At 39.5% G+C, this 25,508-nt stretch overlaps 1 protein-coding gene across 1 annotated transcript in view; it reads left to right on the plus strand.

Annotated features, from left to right (window-relative positions):
- TYRO3 (TYRO3 protein tyrosine kinase) overlaps positions 1-25,508 on the plus strand; it is a 533,278-nt gene that overhangs the window by 221,333 nt on the left and 286,437 nt on the right. Inside the window, exon 8 of the mRNA XM_053697821.1 lies at positions 7,642-7,822. Within this exon, the coding sequence (XP_053553796.1) occupies positions 7,642-7,822 (181 nt within the window). The remainder of the gene's footprint in view (positions 1-7,641; positions 7,823-25,508) is intronic.

The following is a 25,508-nucleotide window of genomic DNA, read 5'->3' on the forward strand; positions in this document are numbered from 1 at the left end:
TTACTCTTGGAGTTATCCTTGGGTTTTCTTTTTGCCCTAGTCCTTTTGTGTTCTGAGGGTCCTTTCGGCTCTCTTATCTGAGACCTTTTTCTTCCCTTCTGGGGGAATGTGGATGTTTCCCCTTCTGATCGGGGGTGAGTTTATTTTGCGGGCTGAGTGCCTGCAGGATTTTGTCTGAGATTTTTTTTTTTTTAGCTTGGTCGAGTCTAATAACCTGAGCGGTCTTTAGCAAGGGCCTTGCTGGTTTTAACTGTTGGGCAGTTAGTTCGGCCTTTTCCTTTTTTGTCCCTTCGTCTTCTAGTGAAGCAGTTTTTTTTTTGTTGGGTGTTTTCAGGCTGTGGTGCCCTAAGAATGGGCCACCAATTGTACTCACACGTTTTGCATTCAGTGTCCTCTATAGCTTGGGTATTGTTTTCCCGAAAAGTAATGAATGCAGCTGTGGACTCTTCCCATTTATGAAGAAAAACTTAAATTATGCTTACCTGATAATTTTCTATTCTTCAGATGGGGAGAGTCCACAGCTCCCCCCGCCCGCGTTTTTTATATGGGGCGGCTATAATTTAGTTTTTTTGTTCTTCTGGCAGCTTTTTCACCCTGATATTTCTCCTACTGTTCCTTGTTACCTCAGCAGAATGATTGGGGGATGAGGGGAGTGGGGGTGGTATTTAGCCTTTGGCTGGGATGTCTTTGCCTCCTCCTTGGGGCCAGGCTCGGAATTCCCAAAAGTAATGAATGCAGCTGTGGACTCTCCCCGTCTGAAGAAAAGAAAATTATCAGGTAAGCATAATTTGTTTCCTACTGTGCTTGACTGACTTTATTACGTCTAGGATTTAAAGGGCCTGTAAACACCTTGTAATAAAAAAAAAATTGTCTTGCAATAAATTAACATATAAGGTGTTATATTTTTTTTTTATGCATGAACACCTTGTTTGCTGCATTAGTTGTTCAATAGCCAAACCCCACCAACCACTTGTATTATTTAGAGGTGCCAATACAGACTTGTTACAGGAGTGACTAAGCTAGCCACTTTAATTTTGTTAGAAACCACTCCATTGTTTTGCAGTTCATTATCTTATCTCTGTTAAGGCCATTTAGGGATAGATATGTGGCAGAGTAAGGTTTGTGAAGTCTTCATTGTGCATTTCCAATTCTCAGACTTAATAGACAAGAAAAAAGGGGAAAATAAATAATTATATTTTATATTCTTGAAATATGTAAGCTCTTCATAGCGGGACCCTGCTCATTTTGCGTCTCCCCCCCCCCCCATGAATCAGTGTCATTGTACCCCTACTTATGTGTCTAGGTCTATCAAATTTGGCAGTTCTTTACAAATAAAGGAAAAAAATATTTATAATTTTTTTATTTACATGAAAAGGACAGCAAATAACTCTAACCCTGACATGGGATGGACAAACGTTTTTAATTTGATGTTTGAATAGCAGAACAAATGGTTCATTTTAAACATTTTTATAAGAATATTTGTATATTCGGATACAAAGTTCAATATTATTATATGTGCTTAGTACCATATCTAACAAAAAAATAAATCTTAAAAAAAAAAAAATTCTTTCACAATTTATTTTCTTTCATGATTCAGAGAACAAAGCAAATTAGATAATAGAAGTACATTGGAAAATTGTTTTTAAATTGAAAGTTCTTTCTGATATATGAAAGTTTTTGTCTCTTTAAGTTATTGCTTGCGTTATGCAAGTCCTAGACATTACATAAAATCCCTTACTTTATTTAGGCCTACTCCCTCCAGTCAAAGAACTATTTTGTCTATACAGACAAACAGTGTATTTTATACTTGAACACATAACTTTGCAGATTGATATTGAGTAAACATTGTTACAAAAGGCTTTGTATTTTTTTTTTTTTTTTTTGCTTTTGAAAATATTTTCTTCACACTCAAGCAGCATTTACAATCCTACTTTTTCATTCCTTCTCCCCTTAGGCCTACTCCAATATCCTAACAGCTACCCCCTATCCTTCCTTTCCTTGTATTTAACATGTTGCAGCCTGTTTAGAGAGGGTACTTTATGAATATGTTCAACACTTATCCCCATGTATTTATTAAGGAACTTATTCTTCTTGTTTCTCTACTTTGTGTGCATTTTTGAATCAATGAGGATTGTTTTTTAAAACCACTTACCCACTCCAATTAAAAATTGAGCTATTTACAGTAGTATCTCTTTTTCTTTCACATTAGTTCATTTGCGTATTTCCTTCTTAATATGAGGAGAGTCCACGGCTTCATTCCTTACTTATGGGAAATACAGAACCTGACCACCAGGAGGAGGCAAAGACACCCCAGCCAAAGGTCTTAAATACCTCCCCCACTTCCCTCATATCCCAGTCATTCTTTGCCTTTCGTCACAGGAGGTTGGCAGAGAAGTGTCAGAAGATACGGAGTAGTCTCTTATGGAGGGTATCTACCCTTCGGAATGGGGCTGGAGTTTGAAGTAGTCTTGTCAGCCTCTCAGTGAGAGCATTAACAAATGTTAGAGTCTGGAGATGCAGGAAGATTCTTTCTGCGAACCCATCCAGACTTGTGTTAACAGCTCCTAAGCGATCAGTGTTGATGAGTTTCACTGCCTGCTTCTATCACTCAAGTCCATGTCAGGAGCGATGCTACAAGACTGTCAAACTTGAGAGGCTGTGTTTCTGTTCCACGGCATAAATTCCGGTAAGATTTTCATTTTTTATACACATATGATAACGCAAGAAGACAGGGTTGCTGTGTGGCTACTTTTATCTGTATGGAATAAAGGGTTAATATCTCCAGAAAGGGGATTATTGAACAGGAGGGATTAATCACATAATGTAAATATTATTATGCTGCAACATGTGTGAGATGAGGCTCAGGCAGATGTTGGAACTTACAGGTTTTACTTTCATTTTGGATAAGCTGCCCAGACTGTTAGGCTTGGTGCGCTTTTTGCTGTATCAGGGGCGGTCCTGCATGGCGCACCACTTTCCTGACCATGCGGTTTACCGGAGACTAAGCAGTTTCTCTGTTGGGCCTGGGTCATAGGAGGTGGTGAGTACCCCAGCCATTGGGAGTATAAAGGTGCCATTTATCTTTTTTTCTATTGTCCAATTTATAAGCACAAGCTATGGAGGACTCTGATACGTTAGAGGGTACTCCCTCTTTACCTAAGTCTAATGCCTGTCTGTATTGTGAGGAGGCCACGACATACCCACCTGCTCAATTATGTTCCACATGCCTTGATTAGTATGTTTAACACAACTGACCCGTCCACCTCTGAGGAATCTCAGTCCCGTGAGGTGCGCACCCTACAGTCATCTCCTAATACACATGCAGCTTCCCATAGCACTCCTAATCCTCCATCTGGAGGGGCCCTTTTACCGCCAGACTTTACTGAACAGTTAGAAACGGCAGTGTCTGCGGCCTTTAGTGCTTTACCTCGCCTTGCTAAGCGAAAGGTCAAATATTGCTATCCTTCCCAGGGGTCATCTACTAGCTTATTGGATTTATCTGATAGAAGATTATCCATTGATGAAGATGCCTCTGATACTTCAGAGGATGCTCTTTCTGGGTCGGAATCTGCTGCATCTAAGCCTCCAGCTGCGGAGGAACCAGACTTTAGATTTAGGATTGAACATTTACGCTTTCTGCTAAAGGAAGTTTTTGCTACTTTAGAGGTTTCAGAACCTAAATTACCTGAGGAACCTTGTATTCCTAAATTAGATAAGGTCTACTAGGACAGGGTTGTATCGCAGACTTTCCCGGTTCCCGTAAAGATGGCGAACATTATTAAGAATGAATGGGGAAGGCTTGGTTCCTCATTTTCCTATTCTTCTTCCTTTAAAAAATTATTCCCGGTTCCGGACTCTCAATTGCAGTTGTGGGGTTCCATCAATAAGATGGATGGCGCTATCTCCATGCTTGCTAAGCGCACTACTATCCTGCTTGTGGATAGTTCGTCATTTAAGGAGCCCATGGATAAGAAGTTAAAAACTCTGTTAAGAAAGATGTTTCAGCATACAGGATATTTGTTTTAACCAGCAGCTGCTGTTGCTGCGTTTGCTGGAGCGGCTACCTACTGGTGCCGCTCCTTATCTGAGTTGATCGAGGTGGAGGGACCCCTCGACACGATCCAGGAAAGAATTAAGGCCTTGAGAGTAGCTAATTCTTTTATTTTGTGATGCAAATATGCAGATTATTCGCCTGAATGCCAAGGCTTCAGGTTTTTCTGTGCTAGCCCGTAGGGCACTCTAGTTAAAGTCTTGGTCTGCTGACATGATTTCAAAATCTAGACTTCTTTCCCTCCCATTTAAGGGAAAGATTCTTTTTGGTCCAGGCCTGGACTAAATCATCTCTACGGTTACTGGAGGCAAAGGTGCCTTTTTACGGCAGGATAAGAAGAACAAACCTAAGGGACAAGGTCCTAATTTTCGTTCCTTTCGTTCGGATAAATCCCAACGTCGGCAGCACTTCACAATGCCTGAGCAGTCCAAGGGAACTTGGAAACTGACTCAGCCCTGGAATAAATCCGAGCAGAACAAGAAGCTGCTGAGTCAGTCGGCATGAAGGGGCGGCCCCCGATCCGGCTCTGGATCTTGTAGGGGGCAGACAAACCAAGCTTCACTCTTTTCGGAAGCTTGGTTTGGGGACATGCAAAACCCGTGGGTCCTGGAGGTCATCGCTCAGGGATACAGGATAGGTTTCAAGTCTCATCCACCCAGGGGCAGATAACGCTTGTCAAACCTGTCTTCAAGGCCAGAAAAGCGAGAGGCCTTTCTAGGGTGCGTGAGGGATCTCTCCTCCCTGGTTGTCTTTGTACTGGTACCTCTAGCAGAATGCGGTTTGGGGTACTACTCAAACCTTTTTACGGTCCCAAAGGAGGGAAATTTTCGCCCGATTCTGGACCTAAACTGTTTAAACAAATTCCTATTTGTCCCCTCATTCAAGATTTAGACAATAAGGTCCATTCAGGAAGGACAGTTCATGACCACGATAGACCTTAAGGATGCTTACCTTTACGTTCCAATACACAAGGAACACTTCAAGTTCCTAAGATTTGCATTCCTGGACCAGCACTTCCAGTTTATTGCACTTCCGTTTGGTCTAGCTACTGCTCCAAGAGTCTTTGCGAAGGTTCTAGGGGCTCTGCTTGCATTGGCCAGAACCAAAGGTATAGCAGTAGCGCCTTACAATATTCTGGTTTAGGCACCATCCTGTCTAGCAGAGGACCATTTTGAGAGCCCTTCTATCTCTTCTTCGATCTCATGGATGGAAGATAAACTTAGAAAAGTGTTCTCTTGTTCCCAGTACCAGGGTGGAATTCCTGGGTACTATTATAGACTCCATATCCATGAGGATATTTCTTACAGACCAGAGACGTTACAATCTAACTTCCAATTGTCTTGCCCTCCAGACCTCCTTAAGGCCCTCTGTGGCTCCGTGTATAGAGGTCATTGGTCTCATGGTGTCCTGCATGAATATCATTCCTTTTGCCAGATTCCATCTCAGACCACTTCAGCTGTGCATGCTGAGACAGTGGAACGGCGATCATTCAGATCTGTCTCAACAGGTTTCTCTGGACAACTGGTCGAGAGAATCGCTCTCTTGGTGGCTCTGTCCAGATCACCTGTCTCAAGGGACATCCTTCTTGTGGCTATGGGCACAAGTCTCACAGGATGGGGAGCTGTTTGGGGTGCTAGGAAGGCACAGGGCCTGTGGACTCATGAGGAATCCCTCCTCCCGATCAACATTTTGGAACTTCGATTCTCTGAAGGCTTGGCCTCTTCTTGGTTCATCCCAGTTTATCAGATTCCAATCAGACAACATTACGGGGGCTTATATCAACCATCAGGGGGGAACGAGGAGCTCCCTAGCAACGAGGGAAGTATCTCGGATTCTGGAATGGGCGGAGGCCCACAACTGCTCACTATCAGGCTCACTATCAGCAATCCACATTCCGGGTGTGGACAACTGGGAAGCGGATTTCCTCAGCAGACAATCCTTTCATACAGGGGAATGGTCTTTCCATCCCGAGGTGTTTGCGGAGATTTGCAACATATGGAGGACACCGGAGATAGATCTCATGGTGGCGTCCCTGCTCAATTCCAAGCTACCCAGATATGAGTTGCGGTCCAGGGACCCTCAGGTGGAGCTAATAGATGCATTTAGTAGTGCCTTGGAGGTTCAATCTGATTTACATATTTCCACCGTTACCACTTCTCCCTCGTGTAGTGGCCCGCATCAAGCAGGAGCAAGCATCAGTGATTCTAATTGGTCCATTGTGGCCGCGGAACTGGTGGGGATGTCCTCATCTCCTCCATGTAGGTTAACTTGTCGCAGGGATCTGCTTGAGCAACGTCCTTTTGTTCATAAAAATCTAGATTCTCTGAGGCTGACTGGTTGGAGATTGAAGGCTTAGTCCTCGCCAAGAGGGGTTTCTCCTAGAGTTATTGATATTCTCATTCAAGATCGTAAGCCGGTGACTCGTCCCATATCATAAGTTGTGGAGGACCTACTTATTCTGGTGTAAAAAAAATGCGATTTTATTAAAAATTACTATAACACCTTAATTGTCCAATACACTCTTGGAGCATAAAAATACAAACCACAAAATAATTAAATAAAATTATCTACTTGTGCTGTGGTTACATAATTTGGATGTGATTCGGGCCTTGAAGTTCTATCTTCAGACTACGAAGGAGTTTAGACAGACTTCTTCTTTGTTGTCTATTCTGGGAAGCGTAAGGGGCAGAAAGCCTCGTCCACTTCCTTGTCTTTCTGGTTGAGGAGCATTATTCGCTTAGCTTATGAGACAGCGGGACTCAAACCTCCTCAAAGGATTAAGACTCATTCATCCAGAGCAGTGGCTTCCTCTTGGGCCTTCAAGAATGAGGCCTCTATGGATCAGATTTGTAGGGCCGCTACCTGTTCCTCCTTACATATCTTTTCAAAATTTTACAAGTTTGACGTTTTCGCTTCTGCTGATGCAGCTTTTGGGAGAATGGTTTTGCAGGCTGTGGTGCCCTCAGAATAGGGTCCACCTCTCTTTTTAACGTTTCATTCAGTGTCCTCTAGAGCTTGGGCATATGTTTCCCACAAGTAAGGAATGAAGCCGTGGACTCATATTAAGAAGGAAAACATAAATTATGTTTACCAGATAATTTCCTTTCCTTCTGTATGAGGAGAGTCCACGGCCCCCGCACGTATTCTCCGTTGGGCGGACCAACATTTTTGTTTTTGTTCTTCTGACACCATTTATACACTGATATTTCTCCTACTGTTCCTTGTTTCCTTAGCAGAATGACTGGGATATGAAGGAAGCGTGGGAGGTATTTAAGCCTTTGGCTGGGGTGTCTTTGCCTCCTCCTGGTGGTCAGGTTCTGTTTTTCCCACAAGTAAGGAATGAAGCCGTGGACTCTCCTCATAAAGAAGGAAACATTTTTTATCTGTTAAGCATAATTTGTTTTCCTGAATATTGCCCTTGCGGGTGCCGCATTGAAATATGCTGTATTGTTGTCTTTTTATGGAACCCTTACCCATTATGTTTTGTACTAATATCTCAAAAACAAAATAAAAAAAAAAGTATTTAAACTATATGTACAACTATTTAGGGTTTGTTGTTTTCTTAAGTTGTCTATCTTTTGCCATATTAGGTTCTAGCATCATATGATATCCATGAAATATACTCTGAGATCATCGCAAAAGACCCTCCTTTTGCCACCGTCTTAGAAAATCTGCGACCTTTGACCAATCACAGTTTACGTGTACGATGTACCAATGAAATGGGACCATCACCATTTACTGATTGGGTGTCCTTTCAGACACAGGTTTCAGGTATGTGACACAGATATAAATATCAAATATAAGAATCATGTAAATTATATTAAAGTATTTAAAAAATGATCTCTAGATTCAATTCGATTAATTTATATTTAAATATATTAATAGACTTTCTTTTCTTCCTCCTCACAAGTTTCAACTTTGGCATTAAAAATGGCAATATGCTTGAGCTTAAAATATTGTCTGTTTTATATTTTAAACCAAAACAAAAAAATGCCCTGCACGTGAAAGAGCATTATTTAAATCCAAAATAAAAAATTTAAACCTAACCTAATCACCCTATAAAAAAATTCCCCCCAAATAAAAATACCCTTTAATCTAATACTAAACTACCAATAGCCCTTAAATAGGCTTTTAGGGCATTGCCCTAAGTTAAACAGCTCTTTTTGCAAAACCAACCCCCCAAAAAAAAAAAAAAAAACTAAGTGTAAAAAAAACCTAAGGTACCCTAAAGGGACATTTGTATGGACATTGCCCTTAAAGGGCATTCAGCTCTTTTACTGCCCTTAAAAGAGCAATCCGCTCTTACAGCCCAAAAAACCCTATTCTAAAAAACAAAAGCCACACAAAAAATAAAAAAAAGCCTATGACTAAGCCCCAAATAGGTACTCACCGTTCCTGGAGTCCGGCGGAGAAGGTATTCTTCCAGGCAGCTCTATCATATTCTATCTTCATCCAAAGCGAAGGCGGCGCAGAGCTGGCTTCCCCGATGCGCGGCTCCTCTTCATCCAATCTCCGTTTTACACTAAAAATGGAATGGAAGGTACCACATTCAATTTGGGGTACCTTGCATTCCTATTGGCTGAAATTGTGAAATCAGCCAATAGGTTTAGAGTTACTAAAATCCTATTGGCTGTTCAAATCGGGCCAATAAGAATTCAGTAGCTCTCATCCTATTGGCTAATTTCAAAATTTCAGCCAATAGGAATGCAAGGTACCCCAATAAATATGGGGTACGTTGCATTTAATCTTCAGTGTGCGGCAGATGATCACAAGAAGTGGAGCCTCCATGCCGTTTTGGACCGCCGCCGCTGAGGATCCATGCATCGGGGAAGCCAGCTCCGCACCTCATCTGAAGCAAAGGCGGCTTGGAGCGGAAGACAGAAAATAATGGAGCCACCTGGAAGACGACCTACGCCGGACTTCACGAATGGTGAGTACCTATTTCGGGGTAAGACTTAGGATTTTTTTTATTTTTTTAAGAATGCCCTTTTAAGGGCAATGCCCATACAAATGCCCCTTTTATGGGCAATGGGTAGTTTAGTTATTTTTTTAGTGTTATTTTTTTTTTTATTTTGGTGGGTTTAGTGGGTGGAGGGAATTTACTGTTAGGGGCGGACTTCGTATTTTTTAAATGTAAAAGAGCTGTTTAACTTAGGGCAATGTCCTGCAAAAGTCCCTTTTTAATTGTAACTTAGTTTATGTAATTGGGGTTAATGTAGGGGGTGTTAGGTTAGGGGGCTTAGTAATTAAATTAGTTATTTGGTTTGTGGGGGGTTGGCGGTTTAGGATTTAATAGGTTTATTAGGTTTATTGCGATGTGGGGGTTTGGCGGTTTAGGGGTTAATAGGCTAATTTAGGTTTATTGCAATATGATGGGTTGGCGGTTTAGGGGTTAATAGATTAATAAGGTTTATTGCGATGTGGGGGGTTGGCGGTTTAGGGGTTAATAGGTTAATTAGGTTTATTGAGATGTGGGGGTTGGCTGTTTAGGGGTTAATATTTAATTATGTTTACATTTAATTTGCGGATATGGGGTTAATTTATTATTTTGCAATGTGGGGGTTGGCGGGAGGTTATATTGGTTCGTGCCTTGAAGTTTTATCTTCAGGCTACTAAGGATTTTAGACAAACTTCTACCTTGTTTGTTGCCTATTCTGTTAAGCGTAAGGGCCAGAAGGTCTCTTCGACTTCCTTATCTTTTTGGTTGAGGAGTCTTATCCGCTTAGCTTATGAGACAGCGGGACATAAACTTCCTCAGAGGATTACAGCTCATTCTACTAGAGCAGTGGCTTACTCTTGGGCCTTTATGAACGAGGCCTCTATGGATCATATTTGTAAGGTGGCTACCTGGTCCTCCTTACATACTTTTTCTAAATTTTAGAAGTTTGATGTGTTTTCTTCGGCTGAAGCAGCTTTCGGGAGAAAGGTTTTGCAGGCTGTGGTGCCATCAGATTAGGGTCCGCCTCTCTTTTTGTCCCTCCCGTTATCATTCAGTATCCTCTAGAGCTTCGGTATAAGTTTCCCAACAGTAAGGAATGAAGCTGTGGACTCTCCTTATATTAAGAAGGAAAACACTGGCACTTTAAAATTAGCGCCCTAGTTTAGAGCACCCAAGATACATATGGGTGCCCTGTACTGCCACTTGTTGGCCGCCAACAGTTGCATCTAAAATGTATCTTGGTTATGTCTAGGTCCTTTCTAGGCCTCACTGTTGTGAAATACAAAAACAACTATTATTGGATTATTATATAATATATGGCTGAGTAATATATTATGTATATGTGTGTGTATATATAGATAGATAGATTCTTACTCCTTCTACATTTATCGGCTGGCTCCTATATTTTTAACAAATTTGTCGACATTTGCTTTAAGGCACTTAACTATATGAAGTCAATTTTTAAAGAAATAGAAATAAAAATAGAAATAAATATAACTACACCAAAAAGTGACCACAAAAACATGACAAAGGCAAAATATTTCTTTTTTATCCTTTCTTATTGATTGCTCCCATCTATATAAGCTGCTTCAAATCACGATAGTGAATTACATCAACAAGGATGTATATAAACATGTAAATAAGAGTCTCGTAATAAAGGCAGTCTCTAAAAGCTGGTGTCGCCTAAGAATACTGCAGTTCATGTCAAAACACATAGCAGAGCTTTCCGAAAGCATTTTATGTTATGTTTATATGTTAAAATATTCTGTGGCACAGAGAGAAATAAGAAGCCCTTTAAGTTGCAAGTTGTTTTCCAGTATGTCTCCCTGCACTCTAGTAACAAAAACTATGCCTACTATCAAAATGTGTAAGTACTGACTAAATCAGTGCTTCGATATAATATGGAACAGAAAGAGGCGCCACATGTGTGAATCAGTAGTACAATGTGTGGTATAAACCGAAGAGATACACACAGGGTATCTTTTCTTTCAAGGCTTTCAGTCATGCCCATAGAAGCAGGCTGGATTTCTACAGCAGTCCAGCTAGCTGAGCACCCTCCGAATAGTTCTCCACGGTGCAAGACCACAGCAGATCAGGAACAGAGGAAGGTAACCAGATGAAAGGGATAAACCCTATAGGTAGCGTAAGCTCAGAGAATAATACTAAGCATTGTGAGTTAAAAACATCAAAGTGATTTATTTAAAAACACAGTTTAAAAACAGCTCATGCTTGATATAGTATAATCTCTAGCATAGAGAAACCATGCAACGCGTTTCTCGGTGATAACCATTTCATCAGGCATGTTACAAACAATCTAATCTTCCCTTAAATAGGGCTACGCAACCATCAGGTGTAATAATCCCTCCCCTTCCAAACACATTCATTATTTAATAGGAACCCTTCGTTTCCACACACCCACATTGTTAGACCTTTGAGTTCAATACATATATATAAATAGTAAAGATTGTTAATATGATCCCTCTTACCTATAGAATATCTTAAAGTTATAAAAAATATTGTAAGGTGCCAATGAATACAATCTACAATATTGTGCTTGCCAGTAAAAAAGTGGATCATAATATATACCTGGATTATAGGGAATGATAATAGGCCATAGGTATCCCCACTCTTAATATCAAAAGACCACATTAGAAATGATAGACTAGTGTACATAAGTTCCTTTTATAAATATGAGCGTGGTCCGTTTAGCCCCAATGTTTAAACAGGGGCTTAGTCCCTGGGCTTAATTGGTCTGAACAGATACTGACTAAAGAGACGTCAACCTAGACCGCCTACTACTAAATGTAAATGGTCCTACAAGGAAATGACGATAATAACTTCAGTCTAAAACGCCCACTTCTAGTGACGTAATGGACGCATATTGGACCCCTAACCTGTCATGTTATATATGTACATGCGCCGTAGTCATATATGAGGGATTTACCAGGATGTATAAATAGTGACTGCACTTGGATCCTGAGCTATTGAGAAGAGATTAAATATGTCAGCTAGTGTTGTGCTAGGGGACGTGTTTATCAATATAAGCTAAAACACTGCTCTATCTGATTCAGTTTGATACAGGAAAAACTTATTCTCAAGTGATACGTAGTATTGTTAGTGATTTTGTTATTCTATTGCTAATAGTAAATGTGCTCTAAGGAATAATAATGAAGTGAAAGACTTCATAATCCTATATAAAGGTAAAGCCCTAGGTGTGCTAGGTTCTGGCTTATGTGAGTAGAAGCCAGAACACATACACTAAATATATTATATTAATATATGTGTAACTAATGTGTAATAATAATAGTGTGCATAATAATGATATTAATATTATTATTGATCACACTGTCTTAATAATGAAAAAGCGTGATTAAGTGCAAACACAAGTCTCATATAAGCTCACTCTAAAAGACGCCTTATTAATATGAGTGAAATCAAAACAATAATGGAACAATTATATTGGATATATGGTTATAGAATAACCTCAAGATAGTGCAGGAGTTCATTGGATTAGCTACCGGCTATGGGTTATATTTGAAAACATTACCCATTACATTTGCAGAGGATGGTCCCCAGTGAGGACTCACAGCTACAAGAGAGGACTAGCTATATTAAGATTGGAGTGGGTTAATTGTTCTGAGCTCCTTACTGCTCTCAGTATATGAGCTACAGTCAGTCTCAACTCTGTTTAAATTTATGTTTGGTCTGCTGTTTTGTTTAGCTCCACATACTGATGGACATACTTAAATCTACTATTTCAACTATTTGAGTTACAAGACTGTTATAAGCAATCATTTAACCTATAAGATAGAACAATATCTAGAATGATCATGGGATGTCTGTTTATTCTGTATTTTGCTCCTTGTAGCATAGTATGGACTATTAAGTGTATTATAGGCTGTTTAAGTTGTTGGATTGTTGGTAGTAAGCAGTTAACCTATGCTCAGCATAATATGATGCACTAGTTTAGAATATCAGATGCTCTCATGCTGAAGGTTATCTCTATGTGTTGGTAAGTGGCTCCTAGTTATTATGTTAACACAATTTGATATCTACAATAGCAAATCACTTTATGGTTTTATGAGCTATTAATAAGTACAACTAGAGGTGGGCTATACCAAATATTAGCAAAAATTAAGACGATTTTTCTAAGAGGGCTGATGCTGTGTCTCTGCCAGCGGCCGAGGCGGAGATATTGTTTAGCACTGTATTTGCTAGTCCCAACCTTCTATGAGCCCTAACTACTTAAAGGGACTTTATAGATCCTCATTTACTCATAAGTATGCATACAGCTAGGGTGTATGGTATTAGACTATGTCCTTATATGCTAGACATAACTGAAAGTAGAAATATCTGTTTACCCTGGTAGTTACCCAACATGTTCTAGACTTAATCATACCTAATATCATAAGATCATATGGGCACCCATTACAGGAGATTTCTAGCTGCTCTAATCATCTATCTATGTTATCTCTTTATCTAGGAGGCATCACTTTATCTATTATTGGAATCCTAATGTAGCCTCCTAGATGGCTTTATTGCTGATTCTGTTCTTATTGTGTATTACCGGTCCATCTCCCACAGCACGTGTTAATCAGTCTGCCTCCCCCCTCAATTATAGATTACAAGTTTTTACCCACTGAAAATCTAAATTGAACCCAATATAAGTTTATATTCTTACATTTGTGCAGAGTCATTACGATTTAATTGGGTCCTTAGCATGACTATCCTACTCCATTTCTTTTCCTAAATCACTTGGTCCACAAGTTGCCGGCTAAATAGTCACTCAATTGCACAATTAATATGAAAAAATAGAGGTTTCAATAGCCCACTTTTTTTAACCAACTAAATGTTAGTATTGTTACATGGCATTCTCTGTATGTTTTGTTTTTTCCGTTCTGTATTTGCACAACCTCAATAAAAGAATATCTTAAAAAAAAAAAGAACCTCAATATTGATATCTGGGTAATAGAAGTGCATATACAGGGAGTGCAGAATTATTAGGCAAATGAGTATTTTGACCACATCATCCTCTTTATGTATGTTGTCTTACTCCAAGCTGTATAGGCTCGAAAGCCTACTACCAATTAAGCATATTAGGTGATGTGCATCTCTGTAATGAGAAGGGATGTGGTCTAATGACATCAACACCCTATATCATGTGTGCATAATTATTAGGCAACTTCCTTTCCTTTGGCAAAATGGGTCAAAAGAAGGACTTGACAGGCTCAGAAAAGTCAAAAATAGTGAGATATCTTGCAGAGGGATGCAGCACTCTTAAAATTGCAAAGCTTCTGAAGCGTGATCATCGAACAATCAAGCGTTTCATTCAAAATAGTCAACAGGGTCGCGTGTGGAAAAACCAAGGCGCAAAATAACTGCCCATGAACTGAGAAAAGTCAAGCGTGCAGCTGCCAAGATGCCATTTGCCACCAGTTTGGCCATAATTCAGAGCTGCAACATCACTGGAGTGCCCAAAAGCACAAGGTGTGCAATACTCAGAGACATGGCCAAGGTAAGAAAGGCTGAAAGACGACCAGCACTGAACAAGACACACAAGCTGAAACGTCAAGACTGGGCCAAGAAATATCTCAAGACTGATTTTTCTAAGGTTTTATGGACTGATGAAATGAGAGTGAGTCTTGATGGGCCAGATGGATGGGCCCGTGGCTGGATTGGTAAAGGGCAGAGAGCTCCAGTCCGACTCAGACGCCAGCAAGGTGGAGGTGGAGTACTGGTTTGGGCTGGTATCATCAAAGATGAGCTTGTGGGGCCTTTTCGGGTTGAGGATGGAGTCAAGCTCAACTCCCAGTCCTACTGCCAGTTTCTGGAAGACACCTTCTTCAAGCAGTGGTACAGGAAGAAGTCTGCATCCTTCAAGAAAAACATGATTTTCATGCATGACAATGCTCCATCACACGCGTCCAAGTACTCCACAGCGTGGCTGGCAAGAAAGGGTATAAAAGAAGAAAATCTAATGACATGGCCTCCTTGTTCACCTGATCTGAACCCCATTGAGAACCTGTGGTCCATCATCAAATGTGAGATTTACAAGGAGGGAAAACAGTACACCTCTCTGAACAGTGTCTGGGAGGCTGTGGTTGCTGCTGCACGCAATGTTGATGGTGAACAGATCAAAACACTGACAGAATCCATGGATGGCAGGCTTTTGAGTGTCCTTGCAAAGAAAGGTGGCTATATTGGTCACTGATTTGTTTTTGTTTTGTTTTTGAATGTCAGAAATGTATATTTGTGAATGTTGAGATGTTATATTGGTTTCACTGGTAAAAATAAATAATTGAAATGGGTATATATTTGTTTTTTGTTAAGTTGCCTAATAATTATGCACAGTAATAGTCACCTGCACACACAGATATCCCCCTAAAATAGCTATAACTAAAAACAAACTAAAAACTACTTCCAAAACTATTCAGCTTTGATATTAATGAGTTTTTTGGGTTCATTGAGAACATGGTTGTTGTTCAATAATAAAATTAATCCTCAAAAATACAACTTGCCTAATAATTCTGCACTCCCTGTAATATAGTCCTAAATAGTATTGTCAATATAATTGGTACAAAAATAAAGGTAATGGAGGGAATTATCAATTAGAAAATGTGTATAAATATCTATTCATAAATAGAGAATAACATATTAGCTAATTGTAAACCAACTAGATCATATTATAACAATATGGTGGTGGAAATTCAGGTGTACAATAGTCCTAAACCAATTAACTTATAAATGACGTATATAAAGCCATATAAAATGATTATGTCCTATACATATATATCCAAGATCAACACTGTATAGATTTAGGCAAACGCAGCTGAATCGATAACCTCATTTAGACCCAATGGAAATAAGGTCTGGAATTTGAAAATCCAATATGTCTCCCTTCGTCTCAGTTTAGTAAACCTATTGTGGTACCGACTAAGGGGAGCCTTATATTCAAACATTTCCCATGGTCTATAAATTTAAAACCACTACAATATTTTTAGAGAGTGATATCTATATGCCAGACATATAAAAAGAATATATAATTACCCTAATTGATTTCATCCTCAAGCACAACTATTTCCAATTTCTGGATGAATTTTATTTACAGGTAAAGGGAACGGCCATGGGCACCAGATTTGCCCCAAGTTTCACCAACCTCTTTATATGGATCTTTGAGGAATTGTACATCTATAATGCGAAATGAAGAGGCAATCTGGTGTTCTATGGCCGGTATATAGATGATCTTCTTTTTGTGTTTGAAGGATCAGTTACAGAAGAAAATGAGTTTGTGTCCTTCTTGAATATCAACAACATTTCACCTCTAACCTACAAGAACATACTATAGAATTTTTAGATGTGGTTCTGACCTGGGGAAGAGATGGCAATGTTTGTGCATACACGTATTTTAAGCAAGTAGATTGCAACAAATTTTTGCATTTTTCCAGCAATCGCCTCACTAGCTGGAAAGCCAATATTCCCTACAGCCAATTTTGCAGAATGAGAAGAAATTTTAGTTCAATAGAAAAGTACAATGAACAATCAGAGATACTAAAAGAAAGATTTAAAGAAAAAGGTTACCCCTTAGAGCTTATAGAAAAAGGTTGTGACAGAGCAAGGTCATTGGGTAGAGGAAGGCTTTTAACTGCCAAAAAAGCAATAAAAAAGAACCAGTGAAAAACTTAGAGGGACAACCGTTGTTTGTTACCCAATATAATTCCAACCAGAAGGCAGTAAGTAGAGTTTTAAAGAAACATTGGCCTATTTTATTGAGGGACTCAATTCTTTAGAAAATATTATCCCCGCAACCAAGAATGGTATATAGGAGGGCCCCAACTTTAAAACAAAAATTAGCACCAAGCAAAGTGGTTATGTCCAAAAAAAAATCTAATAACACTAAAAATAATAATACATTGATTTCTCAAATAAATTTGGCTAAAAGGGAACATTTAAGTGTGGCAAAAAACGTTGCCTCATGTGTAAATACACAGTGTATCTCGACACTATTGTCATGAACACATCTCAGGTAAATGAGACTATTCCCCTTAGTCGGTACCACAATAGGTTTACTAAACTGAGACAAAGGGAGACATATTGGATTTTCAAATTCCAGACCTTATTTCCATTGGGTCTAAATAAGGTTATCGATTCAGCTGCTTTTGTATAAATCTATACAGTGTTGATCTTGGATATACTGTATATGTATAGGACATAATCATTTTATATGGCTTTATATATGTAATTTATACGGTAATTGGTTTAGGACTATTGTACAACTGAATTTCCACCACCATATTGTTATACTATGATCTAGTTGGTTTACAATTAGCTAATATTTCATTCTCTATGAATGGATATTTATACACATTTTCTAATTGATAATTCCCTCCATTATCTTTATTTTTGTACCAATTATATTGACAATACTATTTAGGACTATATTATATGCACTTCTATTACCCGGATATCAATATTGAGGTTATTCTATAACCATATATCCAATATAATTGTTCCATTATTGTTTTGATTTCACTCATATTAATAAGGCGTCTTTTAGAGTGAGCTTATATGAGACTTGTGTTTTCACTTAATCACGCTTTTTCATTATTAAGACAGTGTGATCAATATTAATATCATTATTATGCACACTATTATAGTTACACATATATTAATATAATATATTTAGTGTATGTGTTCTGGCTTCTACTCTCATAAGCCAGAACCTAGCACACCTAGGGCTTTACCCTTATATAGGATTATGAAGTCTTTCACTTCATTATTATTCCTTAGAGCACATTCCTAATCCCTATAATGCACACATTTACTATTAGCAATAGAATAACAAAATCACTAACAATACTATGTATCACTTGAGAATAAGTTTTTCCTGTATCAAACTGAATCAGATAGAGCAGTGTTTTAGCTTATATTGATAAACACGTCCACTAGCACAACACTAGCTGACATATTTAATCTCTTCTCAATAGCTTAGGTTCCAAGTGCAGTCACTATTTATACATCCTGGTAGATCCCTCAAATATGACTACGGCGCATGTACATATATAACATTTGACAGGTTAGGGGTCCAATATGCGTCCATTATGTCACTAGAAGTTGGCGTTTTAGACTGACGTCATTGTCGTCATTTCCTTGTAGGACCAATTACATTTAGTAGTAAGTGGTCTAGGTTGACGTCTCTTTAGTCAGCATCTGTTCAGACAAATCAAGCCCAGGGACTAAGCCCCTGTTTAAACATTGGGGCTATACGGACCACGCTCATTATATTTATAGCAGCAAGTTATGTACACTAGTCTATCATTTCTAATGCGGTCTTTTGATATTAAGAGTTGGGATACCTATGGCCTATTATCATTCCCTATATTCCAGGTATATATTATGATCCACTTTTTTACTGGCAAGCACAATATTGTAGATTGTATTCATTGGCACCTTACAATATTTTTTATAACTTTAAGATATTCTAAAGGTAAGAGGGATCATATTAACAATCTTTACTATTTATGTATATGTATTGAACTCAAAGGTCTAACAATGTGGGTGTGTGGAAACGAAGGGTTCCTATTGGATAATGAATGTGTTTGGAAGGGGAGGGATTATTACACCTGATGGTAGCGTAGCCCTATTTAAGGGAAGATTAGTTTGTTTGTAACATGCCTGATGAAACGGTTATCACAGAGAAACGCATTGCATGGTTTCTCTACATCTATGCTAGAGATTATACAATATCAAGCATGAGCTGTTTTTAAACTGTGTTTTTAAATAAATCACTTTGATGTTTTTAACTCACAATGCTTAGTATTATTCTCTGAGCTTACGCTACCTATAGGGTTTATCCCTTCCATCTGGTTACCTGCCTCTGTTCCTGATCTGCTGTGGCCTTGCACCGTGGGGAACTATTTGGATGGTGCTCAGCTAGCTGAACTGCTGTAGAAATCCAGCCTGCTTCTATGGACATGACTGAAAGCCTTTTCTGAATGTGAGTACCCTGTGTGTATCTCTTCTGTTTATACCACACATTGTACTATTGATTCGCACATGTGGTGCCTCTTTCTGTTCCATATTATATCGTAGATCTTCCATCCCTGGTGAAGTAAGAGAGCTTGCCTATTCATCCCCTACATTAAGCATATCATCTTTTGGACATCGTTGAAGCTTGACATTGAAGTTTTAAGTATTTAGCTCACTAACTTTGTATGCTATCTCTTCTAGTACAATTTATCTAATTTTATGGGATAAAACCCACACTAAATAGCACAGTTCTTGTGCCACTTTACAGATCACTAGTTAGGCCTCATCTTGAATATTTTGTACAGATGTGTACAGTAGCCCAAAGGAGGGCTACTAAAACGGTACATGGTCTAAAATTTTAAACATACACAGAAAGACTCTATGATCTAAATATATATAGCTTAGGGGGCAGAAAATAAAGATGTGGCATGATTAAAAGCATTCTAATGTATGTAGGACTTAAAGAGACATTCTAGTCAAAATTAAACTTCATGATTCATATAGGGCATGTAATTTTAAATAACTTTCCAAATTATTTTTTATCATTCCATTTCTTTTGTTCTCTTGATATTCTTTGTTGAAAGCTAAACATAGGTAGGCTCATATACTAATTTCTAAGCCCTTGAAGGCCGCCTCTTATCTCAGTGAATTTTGACAGTTTTTCACAATTGGACAGTGCAAGTTCATGCATGTCATAAAGGTAACATTGTGCTCACTCCCATGGAGTTATTTATGAGTCATCACTGATTGACTAAAATGCCAATCAACAAGCACTATCCAGGGTGCTAAACCAAAAATTGGCTGGCTCCTTAGCTTAGATTCCTGCTTTTTTAAATAAAGATACCAAGAGAAAAATTGCTAATAATAGTAACTTGGAAAGTTGTTTACAATTTCATGCTCTTTCTGAATCATGAAAGTTTAATTTTGAATAGACTGTCCCTTTAAACAGATTTGTTTTTTTAAATACATTTTAGATGCTGTGTTTTTATGGTAGGATGGAATTAAAGTAACTCCAGCTCATGCTGTACATTTATTTGTCTGAGTCACTTGCAGCGATAGGCACAGACAAAGGCTGTGGCGGACATTTTCCAAAGTACAGACCTTAGTGAAGGACACCAAGGTACATTTGAAATAAAAAACATTTTATAGTGCTTGGTGTTATTATACTGATGCAGATACCACTGATCCTATAACCAGCTTTCCTCTGGCTATACCCATGTGCCAGTGTCACTACTGTGTCATTATGTAGTGCTGGGTGTTATTATACTGATGCAGATACCACTGATCCTATAACCAGCCCTCCTCTGGCTATACCCATGTGACAGTGTCACTACTGTGTCATTATATAGTGCTGGGTGTTATTATACTGATGCAGATACAACTGATCCTATAACCAGCCCTCCTCTGGCTATACCCATGTGACAGTGTCACTACTGTGTCATTATATAGTGCTTGGTGTTATTATACTGATGCAGATACCACTGATCCTATAACCAGCCCTCCTCTGGCTATACCCATGTGCCAGTGTCACTACTGTGTCATTATATAGTGCTTGGTGTTATTATACTGATGCAGATACCACTGATCCTATAACCAGCCATCCTCTGGCTATACCCATGAGCCAGTGTTACTACTGTGTCATTATATAGTGCTGGGTGTTATTATACTGATGCAGATACCACTGGTTCTATAACCAGCCCTTGTCTGGTTATACGCATGTGCCAGGGTCACTATTGTGTCTTTGTATAGAGCTGGGTGTTATTATACTGATGCAGATACCACTGATCCTATAACCAGCCCTTGTCTGGCTATATGCATGTGCCAGTGTCACTACTGTGTCTTTGTATAGAGCTGGGTTTAATTATACAGATGCAGATACACATCCAGTATTTCACTCAGGCTTTATTTATTCCATAACTTATCACCCAATATTGCTAGCAGTCTCTTGGCAAGCCACCAACTTTATTCACACTACATGTTTTTTTATTCCTATTATTTAATCAGAAAGAAAAGATATACTAAGGTTGTGGCGGACACTGCAAGGGTTAGTCACGGACACCAGTGTCCGTGTACGGACACCTTGCCTATCCCTGGTCACTTGCATTAAGGTTCCTAAAGGAGGAGCGTCTCTACTTTGTTTCACAGCCTGGTATTTACAGGTTTTATACAATTATTATAGAATCAGCCTTGTCAGCCAGCTCCGCACAGACACTAAGATACATTTCTACAGAGATATATACCCATATCACTGTATTGTAATTATAAATTGGGATGAGAACTGCAAGGGTATTTGGTGGTCATTACTTCTCTTGGTAACGACTGACCAGGTATGGATTTCGGAATAAAACTGACAGGGCCGGCTGAAGATATTTTGCTCCCTGGGTCTAAGAATGAAATGGTGCCCCCCAGTGGTAACGTTATTGATTAGCATATCAACCTTCTAGCCTGGCTGTTGACCTTACTAAGCCTGCATGAAACCAATGCCTATGCACAACTGAAGTGCTGCCCCTTGTCAAGTGCTGCCTGGGCCCATTGGACCTGCTTGGTCCCATGGTTGAGACGGCCCTGTAGACTAAGTTCACTGAACCTACACCCATATCATGAACTCGAGTGACTATGGGCTGGTGCCAGAGGGCATGCAATTTTTTTGAGCATTTAAAGTGAATGTAAACTTTCATGAATCAATGTCCAGTTTTAAAAAATACCATTAAAAACAGGGGCACTTTCATTCATGAAACTTTACATTGCAGCCCATTTCTTTCCAAAGGCATGGACAGTCCACAAATCCATTCAATTACTAGTGGGAATTCAACTCCTGGCCACGAGGTGGAGGCAAAGAGCACCCCAGCAAAGCTTCAAGTATCCTCCCACTTTCTACAATGCCCAGTCATTCTTTGCCTGTGTAAGATTGTAGGTGATGTGCGAAGATGGTGTCTGAAGAAAATAAAGTTGTTAATCCTTTAATGGGTACTTTTCCCTGCAAGCAAGGATTGGGGCTATGTTGTGTCCATGTAATTCTTTTTAGTAAAAGTAATGGTGGCTTTTAGCAGTTGGAAGACGGCAAGGTTGTCTTTGCTTACCTTCCAACATTTATGCTACCCCAATATAGAAAACCAGGGTTGGTTACTTTGTCTACAGGTCTATGTCAGTGAGGATTTTGTCACACCTGTTGCTGTACAGCAGATCCACAGGTAAGTGCTTTTACCTTCTAGGTGAGAAGGATGCAGCACTTAGGATTTCTTTTTGAAAAAAAAGGAAGAAAAAGGATATATTGAGTACAAGGTGGATTTTTATGGGACTGAATATCCCTTTAAAGATTGGGGGATTTATTTGGGCAGCAGTTCAGGGCACTGTTTTGTCAAAAGAAGGCTCTTTTATTTTTGGCTATGGGGATTTGTTGCACAGTTTACCCTTATTTTGTTTTAGGGTACTATCTCTTTAAGGAGGTCTTGCTTGGCGGTTCCGATTTCCACGTTTATGCCTCTGGATCGCACTTTTGAAACATACTGCAATCATGTGACAGCTCAGCTTACTTCCGCTGAGTGGTTTGTTTCTAGTCGGCTGTGTTTGTAGGAAGCCAGAATACAAATGGACAGAGCGGATTATCTTTGCAGCTTTCTAGAATCTGCAGTTTGATTAGGATTATTATTTTTGCTGGTGTGGATTTGATTCCTGGTTGCTGGTTGGATGAGTCTCTCCAGCTTTGCTGGGGTGTAGAGGTGCTGAGACATGGAGAGTCCACAACGTCATTCCAATTACTGGTGGGATAGTCACTCCTGGCCAGCAGGAGGAGACAAAAAGCACCTCAGCAAAGCTGTTAAGTGTCACTTCCCTTACCCATACTCCCCAGTCATTCTCTTTGCCTCTGTCAGTGGAGGACGTGAAGTTGGTGTCTGAAGACTTTATTCCTTTTTTGGGTACTCTTGAGTAAGAAGAGTGGTGGCTTTTAGCAGTTAGAAAGTGGCGAAGCGGTCCTTGCTTTGTTTTCTAACATATTTGCTGCCCTCGGTATAGAAAGCCAGAGCTTGTTACTCTGTTATTTCTTTTTCTACAGGTCTCTTTAAGGAGTATGTGTCCTTTTATGCCTTGTGAGCTGTCTTCCTGCCTGACAGCTAGATTTCAGGTAAGTGCTTTTGTCTTCTAGGTACTGGAGACTTGCACTATCTATTTTAATTCTGCATTAATTTCATGGGACATTTATAATCCTTTAGTGAGGATTCTTTGGGACAGTTTGCAGGCACTATTTGTATGTGAAAAGAGATTAAAGGGTTAACGGCCTTCCTCTTAGGTTTTGGATGACCTCTGACCTTATGGCTATATGATTTTTAATTTAATAACATTTTAGGTGGGGAATGTGTTAAATGGTTACTCTGTTTTTGACTTCTGAGTATGAAACGCATGCTTTTTTTCTAATTGCGCAGTTTCTTTTGATACTGCTCACGTGACCTCCCGATCTTGCGCTTCTGAGAGCGGAGCGGTGTAATTTCTGTGAGTTTCTCTTCGTTGCAGCTGTGAGACATCATCTGGCCGACTGGAGAGTCCTTAGTTCGTTCTCTGAAGGTTACTGTAGGACACCTCAGCTTCTGGTGTATTTTTTATTTGCCTAGCGTTTTGAAGAAAAAAAACTTTTTTCTTAAAGTGACATTCCTTACTTTTTGGGCCTTTATCAGCTATGGATAATGAACAGGAGTCTGTTCCTTTTCATAAATGCTTATTATGTTTGGAGGCCCAAATAGTCTTACCTATGCAATTTTGTTCCTCATGTTTAGAAAAAGCTTTAAAATGTAAAGATAAATTACTTGTTTCAGAACCTAATGTTTCTAAGGATGATGCTGTTCAGGCAGTGCCACAGCTTTCTCCTCACACGTCCCAAGCCTCCATGGCTTCACATACAGTGCCCTGCAGTTCCACTCAGCATCCTGGAGGAGTTTATTTACAATAGATTTTGCCGCACAGATATCTTCTGTAGTATCTGCGGCTTTATCTGCTTTTCCAATGAGTGTAAGGTGTCTGTTCCGTCTGCTGCTGCACAGTTTGACCTCCCTCATAAGTCTGATGAGGAGGATACCTCGGTAACTTCAGAGGGTGAAATTTCAGTATAAATCCTTTGACTGATTCTGTAGAAGTAAACTTCAGATTTAGGCTTGAACACCTTCTTTAGTGAAAGGGGGTACTGGCTACTTTTGACGACTCTGATTCTTTTGTCACTGTCAAACCTAAGAAATCTAGTAAGCTAAACAAATACTATGATGTTCCTTCCTCTGTGGAAATGTTTCCTGTTTCAGACCGTGTGTCGAGATCATTGCACAGGAATGGGATAAGCCAGAGATACCTTTCTCCCGTTTTTAAAAAGATGTTTTCTGTTGCTGACTCCATTCGAGACTCATGGTGCACGGTGCCTAAAATAGAAGGGGGTATTTCTACTCTGGCTAAGAGAACCACAATTCCTATTGAGGATAGCTGTTCTTTTAAGGATCCCATGGACAAAAAGCTGGAGGCTTATTTAAAGAAAATATATGTTCATCGGGGTCTACAATGGCAATCTGCAGTTTGTATTGCCACAGTGACACGTTCAGCATCTTATTGGTGCGATGCTTTGTCCGAATAGATTTTAGAGGAGACTATGTTGGAGGAGATCCAAGATAGGATTAAGGCTCTTAAACTAGCCAATTCCTTTATCTCTGATGCTAACATGCAAGTCATTAGACTAGGAGCCAAGATGTCTGGCTTCACTGTCCTAGCCCACAGGGCTCTGTGGCTGAAATCTTGGTCAGCTGATGTTACCTTCAAGTCCAAGCTCCTGTTGCTATCTTACGAGGGTAAGAACCTGTTTGGTCCTGGTCTGGCGGAGATAATTTCTGAAATTATGGGTGGAAAGAGGTCCTTTCTACCACAAGACAAGAAGAATAGACCTAAGGGACATCAGAGTTCTAATTTCAATTCCTTTTGTAACTTCAAAGGTCAAAAGTCTTCCTCTCCCTCCTCCAAGCAGGAGACTCAATAAGACTTGAAATAAGTGGAAGCAATCAAAAAAGTCCTAATTTGAGATTGTTAGCATGAAGGGTCTGTCTCCGTTCCAGGATTGGATCAAGTTGGGGGCAGACTTTCCTTGTTTCGTCAAGTGTGGATACGAGATGTCCCAGATCCTTGGGCTGTTGTCATAATATCTCAGGGTTACAAAATAGAATTCAAATATTGTCCTCCCAGGGGCAGATTTCTCCTCTCAAGGTTATCTGTGGATCATGTAAAAAGAGAGGCATTCTTAGGCTGCGTTCAGGACCTTTCCTCCCTGGGAGTGATAGTTCCAGTGAGGGAACAGGGTCTAGGATTCTATTCAAATCTGTTTGTGGTTCCCAAAAAAGAGGGAACTTTTCGACCCATTTTAGACCTAAAGTGTCTCAACAAGTTTCTCAGGGTTCCGTCCTTCAAAATGGAAACTATTCGTTCCATTCTTCCTTTTGGTCCAAGAGGGTCAGTTCATGACGACCATAG

Source organism: Bombina bombina, chromosome 1 (genome assembly GCF_027579735.1).
Source record: "Bombina bombina isolate aBomBom1 chromosome 1, aBomBom1.pri, whole genome shotgun sequence".
Lineage (NCBI taxonomy): Eukaryota > Metazoa > Chordata > Amphibia > Anura > Bombinatoridae > Bombina > Bombina bombina.